The sequence below is a fragment of the Mesoplodon bidens genome (genome assembly GCF_964165515.1).
Source record: "Mesoplodon bidens genome assembly, chromosome: 15".
Classification (NCBI taxonomy): Eukaryota; Metazoa; Chordata; class Mammalia; order Artiodactyla; family Ziphiidae; genus Mesoplodon; species Mesoplodon bidens.
This window is the reverse complement of record NC_138171.1, coordinates 36,509,775-36,523,923: the sequence shown is the minus strand read 5'-3', so window position 1 is coordinate 36,523,923 and position 14,149 is coordinate 36,509,775. Positions and strand designations below refer to the sequence as shown.

The window sequence follows — 14,149 nt, the reverse complement described above, 5'->3', positions numbered from 1 at the left end:
TGGCGTGGGGGCTGGGGACAGTGGGCTTGGCAGGGGCCATGGGGTGGACCAGATGGGGGCAGTGATGGAAGGCTGGGGGAAGGCAGGGAACATAAGAATGCGGTGGTGCTGGGGACCGAGGGTGGGTCCTCACTTCTTGGCACAGAAGGTGGCACAGTCCCGCTCCACGCTCTCGCTCCATGCCAGCTTGTAGAGCACCTGCCCAAGGAGAGACATGGTGAGCTGCCTGGGCTGCTCACGGCCGCTCCTGCAGTCCACCTACGGCCCCTGGGCTTGGCTTCCTGACACGTGAAGTTTCTCGTGGCCCAGGCTCCAGGATGGGTGGGCCTTAGAGATGCTCTCGGGCCCACTGGTTTCACAGGTGGTCAGACAGGCCTGGGGATGCAGCTGCCATCCCTAATGTTGCTGGGTGTACCACTGGCGGGGCCAGGACCTCCTGGGCCCTGGGGTCAGAGTTGAAGCCCAGGCTAGCCATGTAGGGGCCATCTTGACTGCCCTCTCTGGGGGTGGGGATCCCTGAGGCTGGAGCCTTCCATAGGCACTCCCTACGCCCACCTCTCCCCACACGTGGTGGGCACGCAGGCATCACTAGGCCCCTGTATGTGCTGTGTTCACTACCTGGAATGCCCCCTCTGTACCCGAGGAGATTCAGCTCAAGATGTCCCTTCTTTGTGCAGCCCATCTGGCTGTCCCTCAGTAGTCAATTAGACCTGTTTTCCCACCTGTCAGCCTCCCACAGCAGCCCTTCCCTCTACCAAGCCCCTCCGGGACTGGGCCCTGGGTGGAGTCAGTCGGGCTGCTGCGCCAGCCAAAGAGCCTGATGGGTGGGCTTGTGGTCCCCAGGGTGGGATGAGGCCCCTGATGGGGAGAGAAGTAGCCAAGAGCAGACGCTGTGCCTGAGGGTAGATGGGGGGAGCGTGGTGAATGCATTCCTGGCCGTGCCTGGACACTCACCAGGAAGACCAAGCAGTGCAGGAATAGTGTGTAGAAGAAGCCGATGGTGCGGGCCATCTTGTTGGAGAGAACCAGCCGCCCCTGGGGAACAAGCGAGGCATGAGTAGGGCTGGGGCAGGCCTCACCCACCCCTGCAGGGCTCACCCATCCCAGGGCACCAAGGGGAGGGAAGGACAGGCAGCTGGCCTTTCACTCCAGTGTTTAGGCTGGGAACTTGGGCCACAGGAATTCTAGGGAATGGCGCCCCCTGCGGCATAGTTCCAGAACCTACCATGAATTATGCTGCTGTCTGGAGTGGGAGGGACCCTGTTTCGGGTCGCATAGGCTCCGGACGCGCAGGCTCAGCGGCCATGGCTCACGGGCCCAGCCGCTCTGCGGCATGTGGGATCCTCCTAGACCGGGTCACGAACCCGTGTTCCCTGCATCGGCAGGCGGACTCTCAACCACTGTGCCACCAGGGAAGCCCTCGCATAGCTACTCTTGACGGAGCCTGTGAGGGGCAGCGGGATCCCTGGGGCTTTCCAGACTGGGCTGGAGGGCAGGTGACAAGGTGCCCAGAGTCAGAGGCCCAGGCCTGACACGGCGGGGGCACGGGGTGGGGGACTCACCATGCTGAGTGTGGCCTTGTCCCAGGGGCTTAGGCTCAGGTATTTCCGCTGCCGCTCCTGAAGGAGGAGGAGGGATGAGGAGAGGACCCCAAAGGGTCCCCAATGCTCCAGCTCACTGTAGAGAGGGACCCTGCCCTGCTGTCCCTGCAGAATCCCGGGGGCCTGCCAGGAGCTCCCTGGTGCCCAGCCCCATTCAGGGTGACATCCTAGGCTCCCCCAACCTCTGTGTGAGCAGGGCCAGTGACAGGAGCTGCTACCCCCTCTGCAGTGGCCGATTCTGCCTACAGGAGGAAGGTCTTCAGGGCAGGGGGAGGGGGAGTTACAATCTCCCCGCCCCCCCCCACCGTTAAGTCACCTGACACTGGGAGCTCTTTGCTTGTCTGCCTGCCCCCCAGAGTGTGCACCCAGGGCTAACCTGGTCGCTGTCACACACCCTCCCATAGCCCTCAGCATGTGTTCCTGGCGCTCCGGGCCCACCCCGGGTGGACCCCGGGCCTTCAGCGAGCCTGGGGGCTGCCCTGATGGTCTGGTGTGTCAGGGTGCAGTGTGGGGGGCCGCAGGGTGAGACCGGGGCTGGCGGGGTGGGGGGGGGTCTGGAGGGAGGCTGAGGCCAGGTGCGCTGGTGGCGGCCGGGTCCACGCACCCGCTTGCTGAAGGAGGAGAAGGGGTCCAGGCGCTCCTCATACTGGGTCGAGTACCGCAGCTCTGTGTCGTCGCTGCCGCCGCCCTGCGAGCAAAGGAGGAGGAGAGACCCCTGTCACAGTCAAGGGACCCAACAGGAAGGCCAGGGCCGAGGAGTGCAGGCCGACAGCATCATAGGGAACCCCAGTTTCCTCCTTAGCACGGTGAAGGAGGGGAGAAGGCCCCGGGTGACAGTGTGACATGGATGGTGCCACGTGTCCAGGGGCACTGCCCAGGGTTAGAGGTCTCCGCCTGGGATCAGGGCCACGGTGCCTCAGGGCAGGTAGGGGAACTAAGGCCCAGAGGGGGCTGGAATGTATAAGATGGACAGGGCGGGGCGCCGTACAGGGAGGTGGGTTTGGAGGGTCTTCGCTGGGAGTGTGCAGGGTGGCTGTGGAGCCCAGGCCAGCACCTGGGAGACGAGGGACCCCCAGCCCCGCAGCGGGCCACCCACGGTGTAGTTTGCGCGGAGTCTGGGCGCCCTCTGGTGGCCTGAGAACAGCTCCAACCAGTGGTTTGGGGGCCGGTGGCTGAGAGTCTTGTCCCAGGGAGGCCCCCAACCAGCGTGTCACCGCTCCCGATCCTTCTACTGTCCATTCTGCCTCCCCACAGTCTCAGAAGGGCTTTCTTGCACCAGGTGGTCCCCTGTGAGGCCCGGGGGCTGAGAGAAGCCAGGGAGGGCCCTCCCGGCTCAGAACAGGGTGGGTAGCTTTCTGTTGCATTCTCTTGATAGGTTTTTGGAATGTTGGACCAAATTCTGCTTTTTTTTGTTTTTTAATATAAGTTTAAAAGATAAGAATTCCCCTGGCCCAGGGACTTCTCTGGTGGTGCAGTGGTTAAGAATCCGCCTGCCAATGCAGGAGACACGGGTTCGAGCCCTGGTCCGGGCAGATCCCACGTACCGCAGAGCAACTAAGCCCGTGTGCCACAACTACTGAGCCCGCGCTCTAGATCCCATGAGCCACAACTACTGAGCCCGCGTGCCACAACTACTGAGCCCGCACTCTAGAGCCCATGAGCCATAACTACTGAAGCCCGCACGCCTAGAGCCCGTGCTCCGCAACAAGAGAAGCCACTGCAATGAGAAGCCCGCACACTGCAACGAAGAGTAGCCCCTGCTCGCCGCAACTAGAGAAAGCCCGTGCACAGCAACGAAGACCCAATGCAACCAAAAATAAACGAGTAAATTTATTTAAAAAAAAAAAGAGAATTCCCCAGGCCTGTCCTGTATGTTCAACATCCCTGGGGTTAAATTCCCACATCCTGGGGTCAACTAGTGGGTCACCCCCATTTCACAGAGTAGTCACCGTGACTCCTGTGGGCCTGAGTCCTGTGAACCCCTGTCTCTTGCTGGGCCTCACCACCTCCTGGCTGGTTCTGATGAACGAACCTCCATAAGGGCTCCACTGTGGGAGGCTCTCCCCAGCCTAGGGAGGACAGCTGGCAGGCCGAGGGGGTGGGGGGGTCGGATGCCCTCTGAGGGCCCCCAGGCCCAGTATTGCCTAGCAGGTCACTTCCCCGAGCCCTCCCGCCTGGATATGCCCGGACCACCTCTCTCCCTTGTCTGGTACACCTGGGGCTGAACTTGTGGAGGGAGGGCACTTACCCGGCCAGGGTAGCTCTGCAGGAACTTGATCTTCTCGAAGAGCTTGATGTTGTCAGCGCGCAGGCTGTCCAACTCACTCTGCAGGGCTTGGATGGTGTGCTGCGCCAGGCGGTTCTCCTGGGGGCAGGCAGGTGGGCGGGTGGGCAGGTGGGCAGGGCCAGTGGTGTAAGACGTGTGGGGAGAGGCCTCTGTGCTGGCACAGGTCCTGCTCTGTCTACCTGGAACCCCTGCTTGGCCTGGGGCCATGTCCTTGACCTGCCAGCCTCTGCTCAAAGCTGCCTGCTTTGGGGAGACCCTGCACCAGGCAGAAGTCACAGTTCTTGGATCACTTTCTTCATGTTGTTTGTTTATGGTATTATCAGCTTAAAAATTATTATCAAGATATAATTCATATAACATAAACATCACCATTTTAATGTGTACAATTCAGTGTTTTTTTTTTTTTGGTATATTCACAGTGTTATGTAACCATCCCCACTATTTAATTCCAGAATATCTCTATCACCCCAATAAGAAACCCCACACCCGTCATCAATCACTTCCCATCCCCTCCTCCCCCAGCCCCCGGCAACCACTAACCTACTTCCTGTTTCTATGGATTTGCCTGCTCTGGACATTTTGTATAAACGGAACCATACAATACGTGATGTTAATGTTTGCCAGTCTAGGGGCAAAGTGAAATGTGAACTCATTTTCCAACTTATTAAAATGCTTAAATAGGTGTTTTCTTCACACTGCGAAATATTCAAAAGGACAAGAAAAGTCCATGGTAGTCTGGCAGTTCCTCAAAAATTTAAAAATAAAATTACCATATGATCCAGCAATTCCACTCTGGGCATATACCCCAAAGAACTGAAGGCAGGGACTTTGAGATAATTCGCCTGCCCATGTTCATAGCAGCATTATTCACAATAGCTAAAAAGGTGGAAGCAACCCAAGTGTCCATGGAAAGATGAAAAGATAAACAAAATGTGGTCCATCAATACAATGGAATATTATTCAGCCTGAAAAAGGAAGAAAGTTCTGACACATGCTATGACATGGATGACCCTGGAGGACATTATGCTGAGTGAAATAAGCTAGTCACAAAAAGACAAATGGTCTGTGATTCCACCTATATGAGATGCCGAGAATAGTCAAATTCATAGAGTCAGGGTAGAATGGTGGTTACAGGAGGACAGGGGGATGGAAATGGGGAGTGAGTGATTAATGGGTACAGTTTGGGATGTTGAAGAAGTTCTGGGAATGGATGGTGGTGATTGTTGCCTAACAATGTGAATGTACTTAATGCCACTGAGCTGTACACTTAAAAATGGCTAAGATGGGGGCTTCCCTGGTGGCGCAGTGGTTGAGAGTCCGCCTGCCGATGCGGGGACGCGGGTTCGTGCCCCGGTCCGGGAGGATCCCACGTGCCACGGTGCGGCTGGGTCCGTGAGCCATGGCCGCTGAGCCTGTGCGTCTGGAGCCTGTGCTCAGCAACGGGAGAGGCCACAGCAGTGAGAGGTCCGCATACCAGAGGGGGGGAAAAAATTTACCATCTTAACCATTTTTTTTTTTTGTGTGTGGTACGCGGGCCTCTCACTGCTGTGGCCTCTCCCATTGCTGAGCACAGGCTCCAGACGCGCAGGCTCAGCGGCCATGGCTCACGGACCCAGCCACACCACGGCACGTGGGATCCTCCCGGACCGGGGCACGAACCCGCGTCCCCGCATCGGCAGGCGGACTCTCAACCACTGCGCCACCAGGGAAGCCCTAAGATGGTAAATTTTAAGTGATGTGTCCTTTACCATGACTTAATACAAGTACATGGTAAAAAGTCTAGATTTTTAAAGCAAAACGTAGACTATTATAAATACTCTTTCCTCCCTATTTGATCTAATTTGAAGACCTTCTTTTAAGGGCTGTCTAGCCTTCCACAGTGACTGTCCCCTGTCCCTCAGTGGCGTGTGGGTATTCCCTGTCCACTGTCCATGAAGGCAGCTGTGAGGGGAGCAGTCCTGACGGTCCTTCATTTGAAGCCTCTTGCTCCAGAGCCCACATCACAGAGGGTCCCACTGGATCTGGTCCACCCTTGTCACTGGACCAGCACTGGGCCTGGCCCGCAGTGGGTGTTCAGCGAATGTCTCCCTCCCCAGGACCTCAGCCTGGAAACGCCATGGGGGAAGCTGTGGGTGTGGAGAGCAAGAGTCTAAACATTTCACCAACCACTCAAGCTGTGACTCTTTGAGAAGACGGAAATCTTCTTGACTCCTCTTTCTACGGGGAGAGTGAGCGGGGGACCTGGGCTGGCTCTGTGGGATGCAGGGGGTTGGGGGTGGGTTGGGGGGGCAGTGGTCTGCAGAGTCCCTAAGGAGGCACTGCGTGTGAAAGACCCACGTGCAGTCGGACTATCACCTTTGCAGACCAGACTGCCCCTTTCCCTATGGGGCTCCTCCAGGAGGGCCACCAGCTGGGTGCTTAGCAGCCAGCAAGCTCTCTCAGACCCCACAGAGCTCCTGGCCATCTGTACGCTGTTCCTCTTCATAGGGTTCAAAGACTCTCTTCCCTGGGACCTGCCCCTGCTAACTCCCACCTGATTGAGATGTTTCTTCCTGGACGATGGTAACCACCCCCAAATCATCTTCCTGGGCCAGGCTTCTGTCCTGAACTGGCTGCCTGAGTGACCTTCTTACCATCCATCCTGGCAGTGTTGGTCCCCTGTTTAAACCCTTTGGTGGCGCCCCAGCCTGGCACTAGGGACCTTGCCTGGCAACTCTCTGTTTTGTCCCTGCACTCCCTTCTGGCTCCTTGGCCCCATGTTTCCACTCACTCCTTTACCTTGAGTGTCTGAATCTTCTTTCAAAGCCCAGCGTGGCATCACCTCCTCTAAGAAGCCCTCCCTGATTGCACAGAACAAATCTAATCCCACTGAGGTTTATGGTCTGTGACACATCTTTCTCCCCCAAGCCTGTGTGTCCTCTACAGTGTCCTCATGAGGTCCAAGGAGTGTAGGGGAGAGAAGGATGTGACTCACAGCCTCCAGCTCCTGGTTCCGGGCCCGGAAGCGCTCCCTCTGGCTGGAGATGATGGAGAGCAGCGAGTCCACCTGGCCCTCGGGGAGGGTGCTGCTGGCTGGTGCTGAGGGTCCTAGGAGGGAGGGGACAGTGGCTTGGAGTAGCGGGAGGCACAGCCCAGCTGTGGGCCCTCAGGTCACCAGCCCCGAGGGAGTTCTGGCTAAGTGCCATGGGGTGGAAGCCACAAGGTGCTGAGAGGTCGGGGAAGGGGGAGAGGGGCCAGGGTAGCAGCAAGGGGTGGGGTATGAGAATAGGGGCCTTGGGAGGAGGGTGTCCCTGAGGTGGGCCCCTCCTGCCTGCACTGTCTGAGGGCCAGGCCCCAGTGACCCTCCCCTTGTTCTATACTTGGATCTGAGACCCTTACATCTGTCAGACTGGGGCCCCACTTCCTGGGGAAAGCAAAGGGACACTGAAGGGACTGGGTACCCCCTACCACCGCCACCGTGTCCTGGCCCAGCAGCCCCGGGTTCTGGCCTCAACACCCAAGGAGGCACCTCCCCTCCAGCCCTCTGGCTGCATCTCAGGGCTGAGGCCTCCCCAGGGAGCCAACGCCCACCAGCCTTCGACGGCCTCTGGCAGGGCCAATGGGGTCAGGGTCCCATGGTGGGGGGGTGAGGCCTAGAAGGGCAAGTGGGGGGCTCACCCCCTCTTTTAGGTTTCTGCTGGATTGCTGCCATCGAGGCCTGACCTTCTTTGTGGGAGGAGAGTGCTCTTTAGGGCCCATGGCCCAGGCCGTACCACCTCTTTTCCCTTCCTGCCCTGCCCATCACTGCCTAGGCCCCTCCTCACCATAGAACAGGGCGGTGGCCTCCTTGATGGGCTCGGGGATCTTCTCCAGGCCAAGCTCGGCTGCGCCCTGCAGGTGAGAGGAAGAGGTCAGGGAGGTGCCTCCACACTGGGCATTGAGCACAGCCTTCAAGGAGGCCAAGCACATAGGGGGCAAGGAGCAGGTGGGGCGGTCTGGAGGCAGGGGCTGGGCACAGCGGTGGCAGGACCTAAGAGGATGCCTCGTGTGGGCCACTGAAGATAAGGCTGGGCCCCAGGTTCACCCCAAGGCCAGAGCTCAGTGGTGGGGTTCACACCGGGCCTTTTGGCCCTGATGGGCGTCAGAGGCCAGGCGAACTAGGCCCTGCCAGCCAGCCTGCTGTGTGGCCCTGGGCAGCCCAGCTTCTCTCCCTGAGCCCCATTTTTTCATCTGTAAAATGAGGTGGGTGATGTGATGACCTCTAAGGGTCCTTAGGGCTCCAGCCTTCCCTGATCTCGGGGCCTCAGGTCCTCTAGCTGTGAGATGGGTGGATAATCCCGGCCTTGCTTCTGCCCAGAGCTCCCAGGGCAGAGGTCCAAGCCAGTGCCCGGACACAGGGGGCTTTGTGTCCTTTGCCCTGTGGCTGGGCATCCCCAATTGGGCCTTTGTGGTGAAGTGAGCAGACAAAACCCAGAGGCTGTAGGTGACAGCCCCTGTGGGGCTTGGGGCAGGGCAGGTGGACACCAGCTGCCTGAGGAATGGGCTGGCTTACTTGGAAAGCTGGTATTCAGTGAGGCTGAGAGAGCCCTGGGCAGGTGGTGAGGGGGCAGGGTCGGGGGTGGGCTCACCTCGGCATCCGGTCGCTGGATGGACTGGATGGTGCTGAGGTCCTGCTCCAAGCGGGCGATCAGGTTCCTCTGCTCGGCTGCTGTGGCCGTGACCTCCGTGACGTGGACCTGCAGCTCTGCACAGCGCCCTGTGCCAAAGGAAGACGTGGCCGTCAGAGGCAGGCTGGTGGGACCCGCGGTGCTCTCCCCGCTCTGTGCCTCCCAGCCCACAGCCTGTGCCCCTGCCCGAGGGGCCAGCATTAGCCCAGCCGGCAGGGGTCGGGCACTCCTGGCATGAGCTGCTCGTGGAATTCTCTGAGTAGGGGAAGGGGCCCATGTCAAAGATTTAGGAGCAACGGGCAGCCCCCTCCCCGGCTCCGCTGTGACCAGCCCCTCTCCCTCTCCAGGCCTCACTGCTTCCGGCAAGCAGGGCAAGGAAGCTGAACCCAATGAGCCCCAAGTTTCTTCCAGGGCTGATGCCCTGGGATAATGACCAGAGAGATGCCGCGGCGGGTAGGAGTGGGGAGAAAGGTAAGGGAGGTGCAGTGGGGGGCAGGACGGCCTCCCTCAGACCGAGCAGGGGCCGGGGGAGTGAGGGCTCCCACTGACACCAGACTTGCTCGGCCCCTCCGCCAACACGCTTCAGCGCAGCGTTAGGGATGGAGCAGCTCCCCCAGGACTCCCTTGGCCCACAGCCCCGTCCCTCTCTCCTAGCCCGGTGCCAGGTGTCGTCTTTACAACAAAGCAAATCCAAAATAATTCTGTGTGGGGACTTTCCTGCCTTTTTGGAGGGTGGGAGATGTTGCCGAGGCTCCCAGCACAGTCCCCGTGGGTGCCTTCAGCTGCCGTCGGCAGGGAGGACAGCAGTGGCCTGGCAGCTGGGCAGACCCGAGTTTGAGGTCTGGCCCTACTTCTGGTTGGCTGTGTGACGCTGGGCAGCGACTTGCCCTGTCTGGGCCTCATTTATAAAATGGCGACAGTAAACCCTGCTCAGAGCCGCAGAGAGGGTAGCGGAGGCTTGAGGCCGGAGGCCTGGAGTGCTGTGCTTCGGGGTAGACTGTGTAGCCACCAGGGGGCACTGTTGCCTCAGAAATGCCCCAAGGCCTCAGGCTGTGGGCAGTGCCAGGAGAATGGCACCAGGCCCTCCTGGGCAGACTCACCCCCACCTGCTCCGTCTCGTGGGTGCCTGCTGCACACCCAGCCCTTTACACACCTCACGACAGTCTCATCAGTCAGATCAGATGATTTCCATTTTACAGATGGAGGAACCGAGGCTTCCCGGCCTGGGACCGTGCAGACCCCAGGTGTGCACCGCCGACTATGTCTAAGCCCTCCCCACATCAGGGTCTCCATTGCTTCAGGCTCTGAGTGGATTTCTTCCGTCAGACACCACTGAGCTCCTTCTGTACCTGGCGGGTAGGTGGTGTCGGCCGAAGTGAGGGTCCAGGGTGGGGCTGGGGAAAGAGGCTGGACCCGAAGGCAAGGCTGGGGTATGGAGGAGGACCGTGGGTGGCAGGGTTGGGGTCTGGACTTCAGCCTGCAGGCCCTGGGTGGCCTCCAGGAGCTTTAAGTAGACCCCAGAGGGGAGAGGCCCAGAGCGGCCCCCCAAGTGTCATCACCCGCTGGCCTGGGCGACGGGGCCTTGGTGAGCATCACACACGCACAGGAGGAAGGTGGACGCGAGTCATGGTGAGGTGTATGTAGGGAGAGGGCATCATTATTAATGTTAAAAAATTAAAAAAAAAATTTTTTTTTCCACCGTGCCACACAGCATGTGGGATCTTAGCTCCCTGACCAGGGATCGAACCCACGCCCCCTGCAGTGGAAGCAGGGAGTCCTAACCACTGGACCGCCGGGGAAGTCCTGAGGGCATCACTATTAGAGGTGAAGGGCCTGGGCTGAGGGAGAGGACAGGTTCAGTTCTGGGCACCGGGCGTCCAAAGGGACAGCCACAAAGAGGAGCATGTCCAAAAACGGCTCTGGGTGGACAGACCCCGCCCGGGGATGAGAGGAGGGCGTGGAGCCCAGAGAGGGCGCAGGTGGCCAGCCTCCCACCTTGAGGGATGAAGGCCCCGGGGACAGAAGGGACAGGGTGGAGGTCGGGGAGCCCGTGGAGAGGTGGCCTGCTGCTCAGTCCCGGGAGGTGTGCGTGCAGCGTTGTTCTGAGGGGACCCAAGCACGGCACAAACGTTGGCTAAAATGTCAGTGAGACGATTCCTCGGCAGGCCCCTGGGTAAGGAGCGGCTTGCAGCTCCAGGAGCCGTCCGTGGGCAGGGGGGAGATGAGGGGACATCCAGGTTCCCTGCGCGTCTGTGCCTGTGTCTGGTGCTGGGGGTGAGTGGGTACCCAGGTCCCTGCCCGTGCACACGTGACACTCTGTGCGCGTGTGAGAGCCCTGCCAGCAAGCCCTCTGTGCTAGGCTGCCCCAGCCAGTGGGCGCCAGGCCACTCGGTTAAGCTGGTCTGGAGGGCCTGCCTCAGCCACTGCTGCAGAAGCTCCCAGGCAGCGGGTGAGCCACTGAGGAGACCTCCGGGGGTGCACGGCTGAGTGCTGGCGGTGGCTGTTCCCCAAGAAGTGGCTCTGGGTGAAGCTGAGGGCTGGCTGGCGTGCCCTCATGGCTCGCGTGGAGGTAGCTGCCTGTGGGGCACCGGGAAGAAGCCGGGCAAAGGCGGGGCAGTGGAGGTGATGGGGCAAGGCTGCGGGAAGGCCCTGGGTGGGACCCGCCACCCCTCACTTCCTTCCGTCTCCTCTCACGTCTCTGGGTGGCCACTTGGTGTCAAGGGAGGGTGCTGAGCTGGAGTCTGGCCGACCTGGGCTTGAATTCGAGCCCTGGGGCAAGGCAGTAGAAGGCCCTGGAAAGAGTCGTGACCCCCATTTTTGCGGAGAACCCAGGAGGGTAGGCCTGTGCTTGGAAGTAGCCACCCAGATGGGGAAGGGGCGAGCCGCTGGGTGGTTGGGCTATGGCAAGTCTGAAGTGCCAGTGGAACGGCTAAGGGGACATGTATGGTGGGGAGCGGGACCCACAGGCTGCAGATGCAGGCTGCGGAGACCTCCGGGTCCTGGGGTGACTGAGCGCCCCGCAGCAGACATGGATGCCCAGAGCGTGCTGGGTGAGAATGGCCAGAACTTCTGGGGATGCTGACCTTTTCAGGAGCGTCCCGGAAAAGACCCCGAGAAGAGGTAGCAGGCAGCCGGGGGGAGATCAGGAGGAAGCGCTAAGACACCACGTTGAATAGGAGACGTCAGTGAGTGAGGAGGGGTCACGGGGGTCTCAAGAAAGGCTGGAGCGTTCGGGCAAGGCAGTGGCGGAGGTGGGGAGAAGCAGGGGTGTAGAGGTGGGGACAAGCCCGCTCTGGACAGATGCCAGATGGGGGGGCGGCATCCTCAAGAGAGGGGTTTTTCAGGAGGATGCTGCAGGATGGAGTATCTGCAACCCGGGGAAAAGCCTGTGCAGAGAGAGAGGCTGCGTCTTGGAGGGGGAGGTGCAACCGAGGGATGAGCGTGGGGCTTGGGGCTGGGGCGGTGGAGAGAGACCCCTCGCCTCTGAAAGGTGGCCCATGTCAGGTGGGTCTGAGACAGTCCCCCTCCCTTTATGAAGCTTTATGGGACCTCGTCCTTCTGGGAGAATCTGGGAAGGGCTTTCTAGGGGGTGTATTTCAATTTCACAGAGGGGAGAAAGAAAGCAAAGCAACGTCAAGGTCAAGACTTAAGGAGACAGGACTATGACTGCGGGTAAAGGCCTGATTTCTGACTGCAGGGCGATCTAATGCAGAAACGTACCCCAATCGCGATCGGATGGTGTCACACCCAGGGCTTTCCCGAACACGGGGGACCCCTTTATTAAATCAGCCACCTGCGAGCCAGGCGGGAGCCCTGGAGGGGTTTGAGGGGAGGTGAGCCACTGGCACAGCCGGCCCCTCCCCACCTCTGTGCCCGGGTGTCCCCACGGGCGGCCAGAGATGCCTCCCTGTGCCTGCAGGTGCCAGCACCTCGCTCTGTGCGGCCTCAGCAAGTCTCCTCCGTGTCCTGCGGCGCTTGCTTCTTCCCACAAGCACGCAAGCACTTTACCCTCCCATCTGAAACGCACAGCCTCCCATTCTCTTGACCCCACTGACCCCTCCAGCCGAACTCCCTGAAGAAGGTGCCTAGTCTCGAGTGTCCACTTCCGTAAACCCTCCCCGTCAGACTTGGACGCCCACTCCACCAACTGTCCTCGTCAAGGTCACGGATGGCCTCACACCTCACTGCGCCCTCACTTCTCAGCCCTCATCTTACTGACCCATCAGCACCTGTTTCCAGGGCACTGTCCCGGGCCTCCTGCCCTGCTGGCAGCTCCTTCTCGGGTTCCTTTGCTGGTCCTTCTCCCCTCCAAGCTCTGAACGCTGCTGCACCCAGGGCGCCACCCCTGCACGCCTTTCTCTCTCCTCTCGTTCACTCTGGCCACCTCGGGTGCCATTTATAAGCCGATGACCCTCCAGTGCATGTACGTCTCCAGTCTACTCCTTTCCCTGGGCTTATCCTCCACTTGGCTGTCTAAGTGACATCTCAAACTTAACGGGTCCGAATTGAAGCCTGATCCCCCACCCCCACCCCGCAGTCTGCTTCGCCCCAACAGGAGCCCCAGTCCCATGGCCCCAAGAGGCGGCATCCTCTGGGCTGAGAGGAGCAGAAGCAAGGCCATTCTTCAGTGGCTCAGACCAAACCCCTGGGGCCATACTTTGCCCTTCTCCAACACTCCTTACATCTCATCTGTCACATGTCCTGCTTTTGGCTTTCTCTTCCAGATAGATCCAGAATCCAATCAGTTTCACCACTGCCACCACCTGGTCCGGGTTGCAACCTCCCACCTGGATTGTGGCAACAGCCCCCCGCACTGGTCTCCCTTCCTCCACCCTCACCCCTACAATCTAGTCACAAAGCAACAGCCAGAGAGCCTTTTACACAGTAAGATCAGACCACCCTCTGTTCAAATCTTATAGGCCCCCCGCATCCCTCGGAGTAACAACAGCCAGAGCCCTACCAGGCCCCACCTGCCACGCCTCCCCCTTTGCCTCTCCGACCTCGTCACCTCCTGCCCCTCCCCTTGGTCACTGTGCTCCAGCTGTACTGGTTTCCAAGCACGTCTGTACCACAGGACCTTTGCACTTGCTGTTCCCTCCGCCTGAAATGTTCTTCCCTTGGGTGTCTGTATGGTTCATTCCCTCACCTCTGTCAAGACTCTGTCCACATGTTACCTTCTTAGTGAGGCCTACCCTGACCACCTATTTAAAACTTTAACCTCTCCACCTGCTCCTCCTGTCGCCTTGCCTTGTTTTTCTCCCATAACACTTAGCACCGTCTAAGTGGCCATGTGATTCACTTATTCATTTATTATGTCTATCATCTTCTTCCCCACACTAGAAGGTCAGCTCCTTGTTTGTCTCCGGCTATAACCCCAGCGCCCAGAGCAGTGATCCACAGTGAACCCTCAGTGTGCGATTCGCTGGCGGATTCCGCCCAGCAGAGAAGCACCATTTCTTCTAGGTGGGAGGTTGCACAGGGATCCCCAGGGCTGCACGTCTCCCAGGTTGGGGCAGAGGTGGCTGGGCACAGGTGGCAGGAGCCTGGCAGGGCCAGCTGGCCTCTGCTGGACCCACCACCTGATAACTGCTCAGGCCTCACCCAGATCCCTCCAG

General features: G+C 59.7%; 1 protein-coding gene across 4 annotated transcripts in view; it reads right to left on the bottom strand.

Annotated features, from left to right (window-relative positions):
• CUX1 (cut like homeobox 1) overlaps positions 1–14,149 on the bottom strand; it is a 374,908-nt gene that overhangs the window by 1,011 nt on the left and 359,748 nt on the right. For all 4 annotated transcript variants that reach the window (XM_081255627.1, XM_081255626.1, XM_081255625.1 and 1 more), the window contains exons 15-22: positions 8,496–8,623; positions 7,692–7,758; positions 6,863–6,975; positions 3,850–3,966; positions 2,206–2,289; positions 1,563–1,619; positions 955–1,035; positions 134–198 (exon numbers count right to left, since the gene is read on the bottom strand). In XM_081255627.1, coding sequence (XP_081111753.1) covers positions 134–198; positions 955–1,035; positions 1,563–1,619; positions 2,206–2,289; positions 3,850–3,966; positions 6,863–6,975; positions 7,692–7,758; positions 8,496–8,623 — 712 coding nt within the window. The remainder of the gene's footprint in view (positions 1–133; positions 199–954; positions 1,036–1,562; positions 1,620–2,205; positions 2,290–3,849; positions 3,967–6,862; positions 6,976–7,691; positions 7,759–8,495; positions 8,624–14,149) is intronic.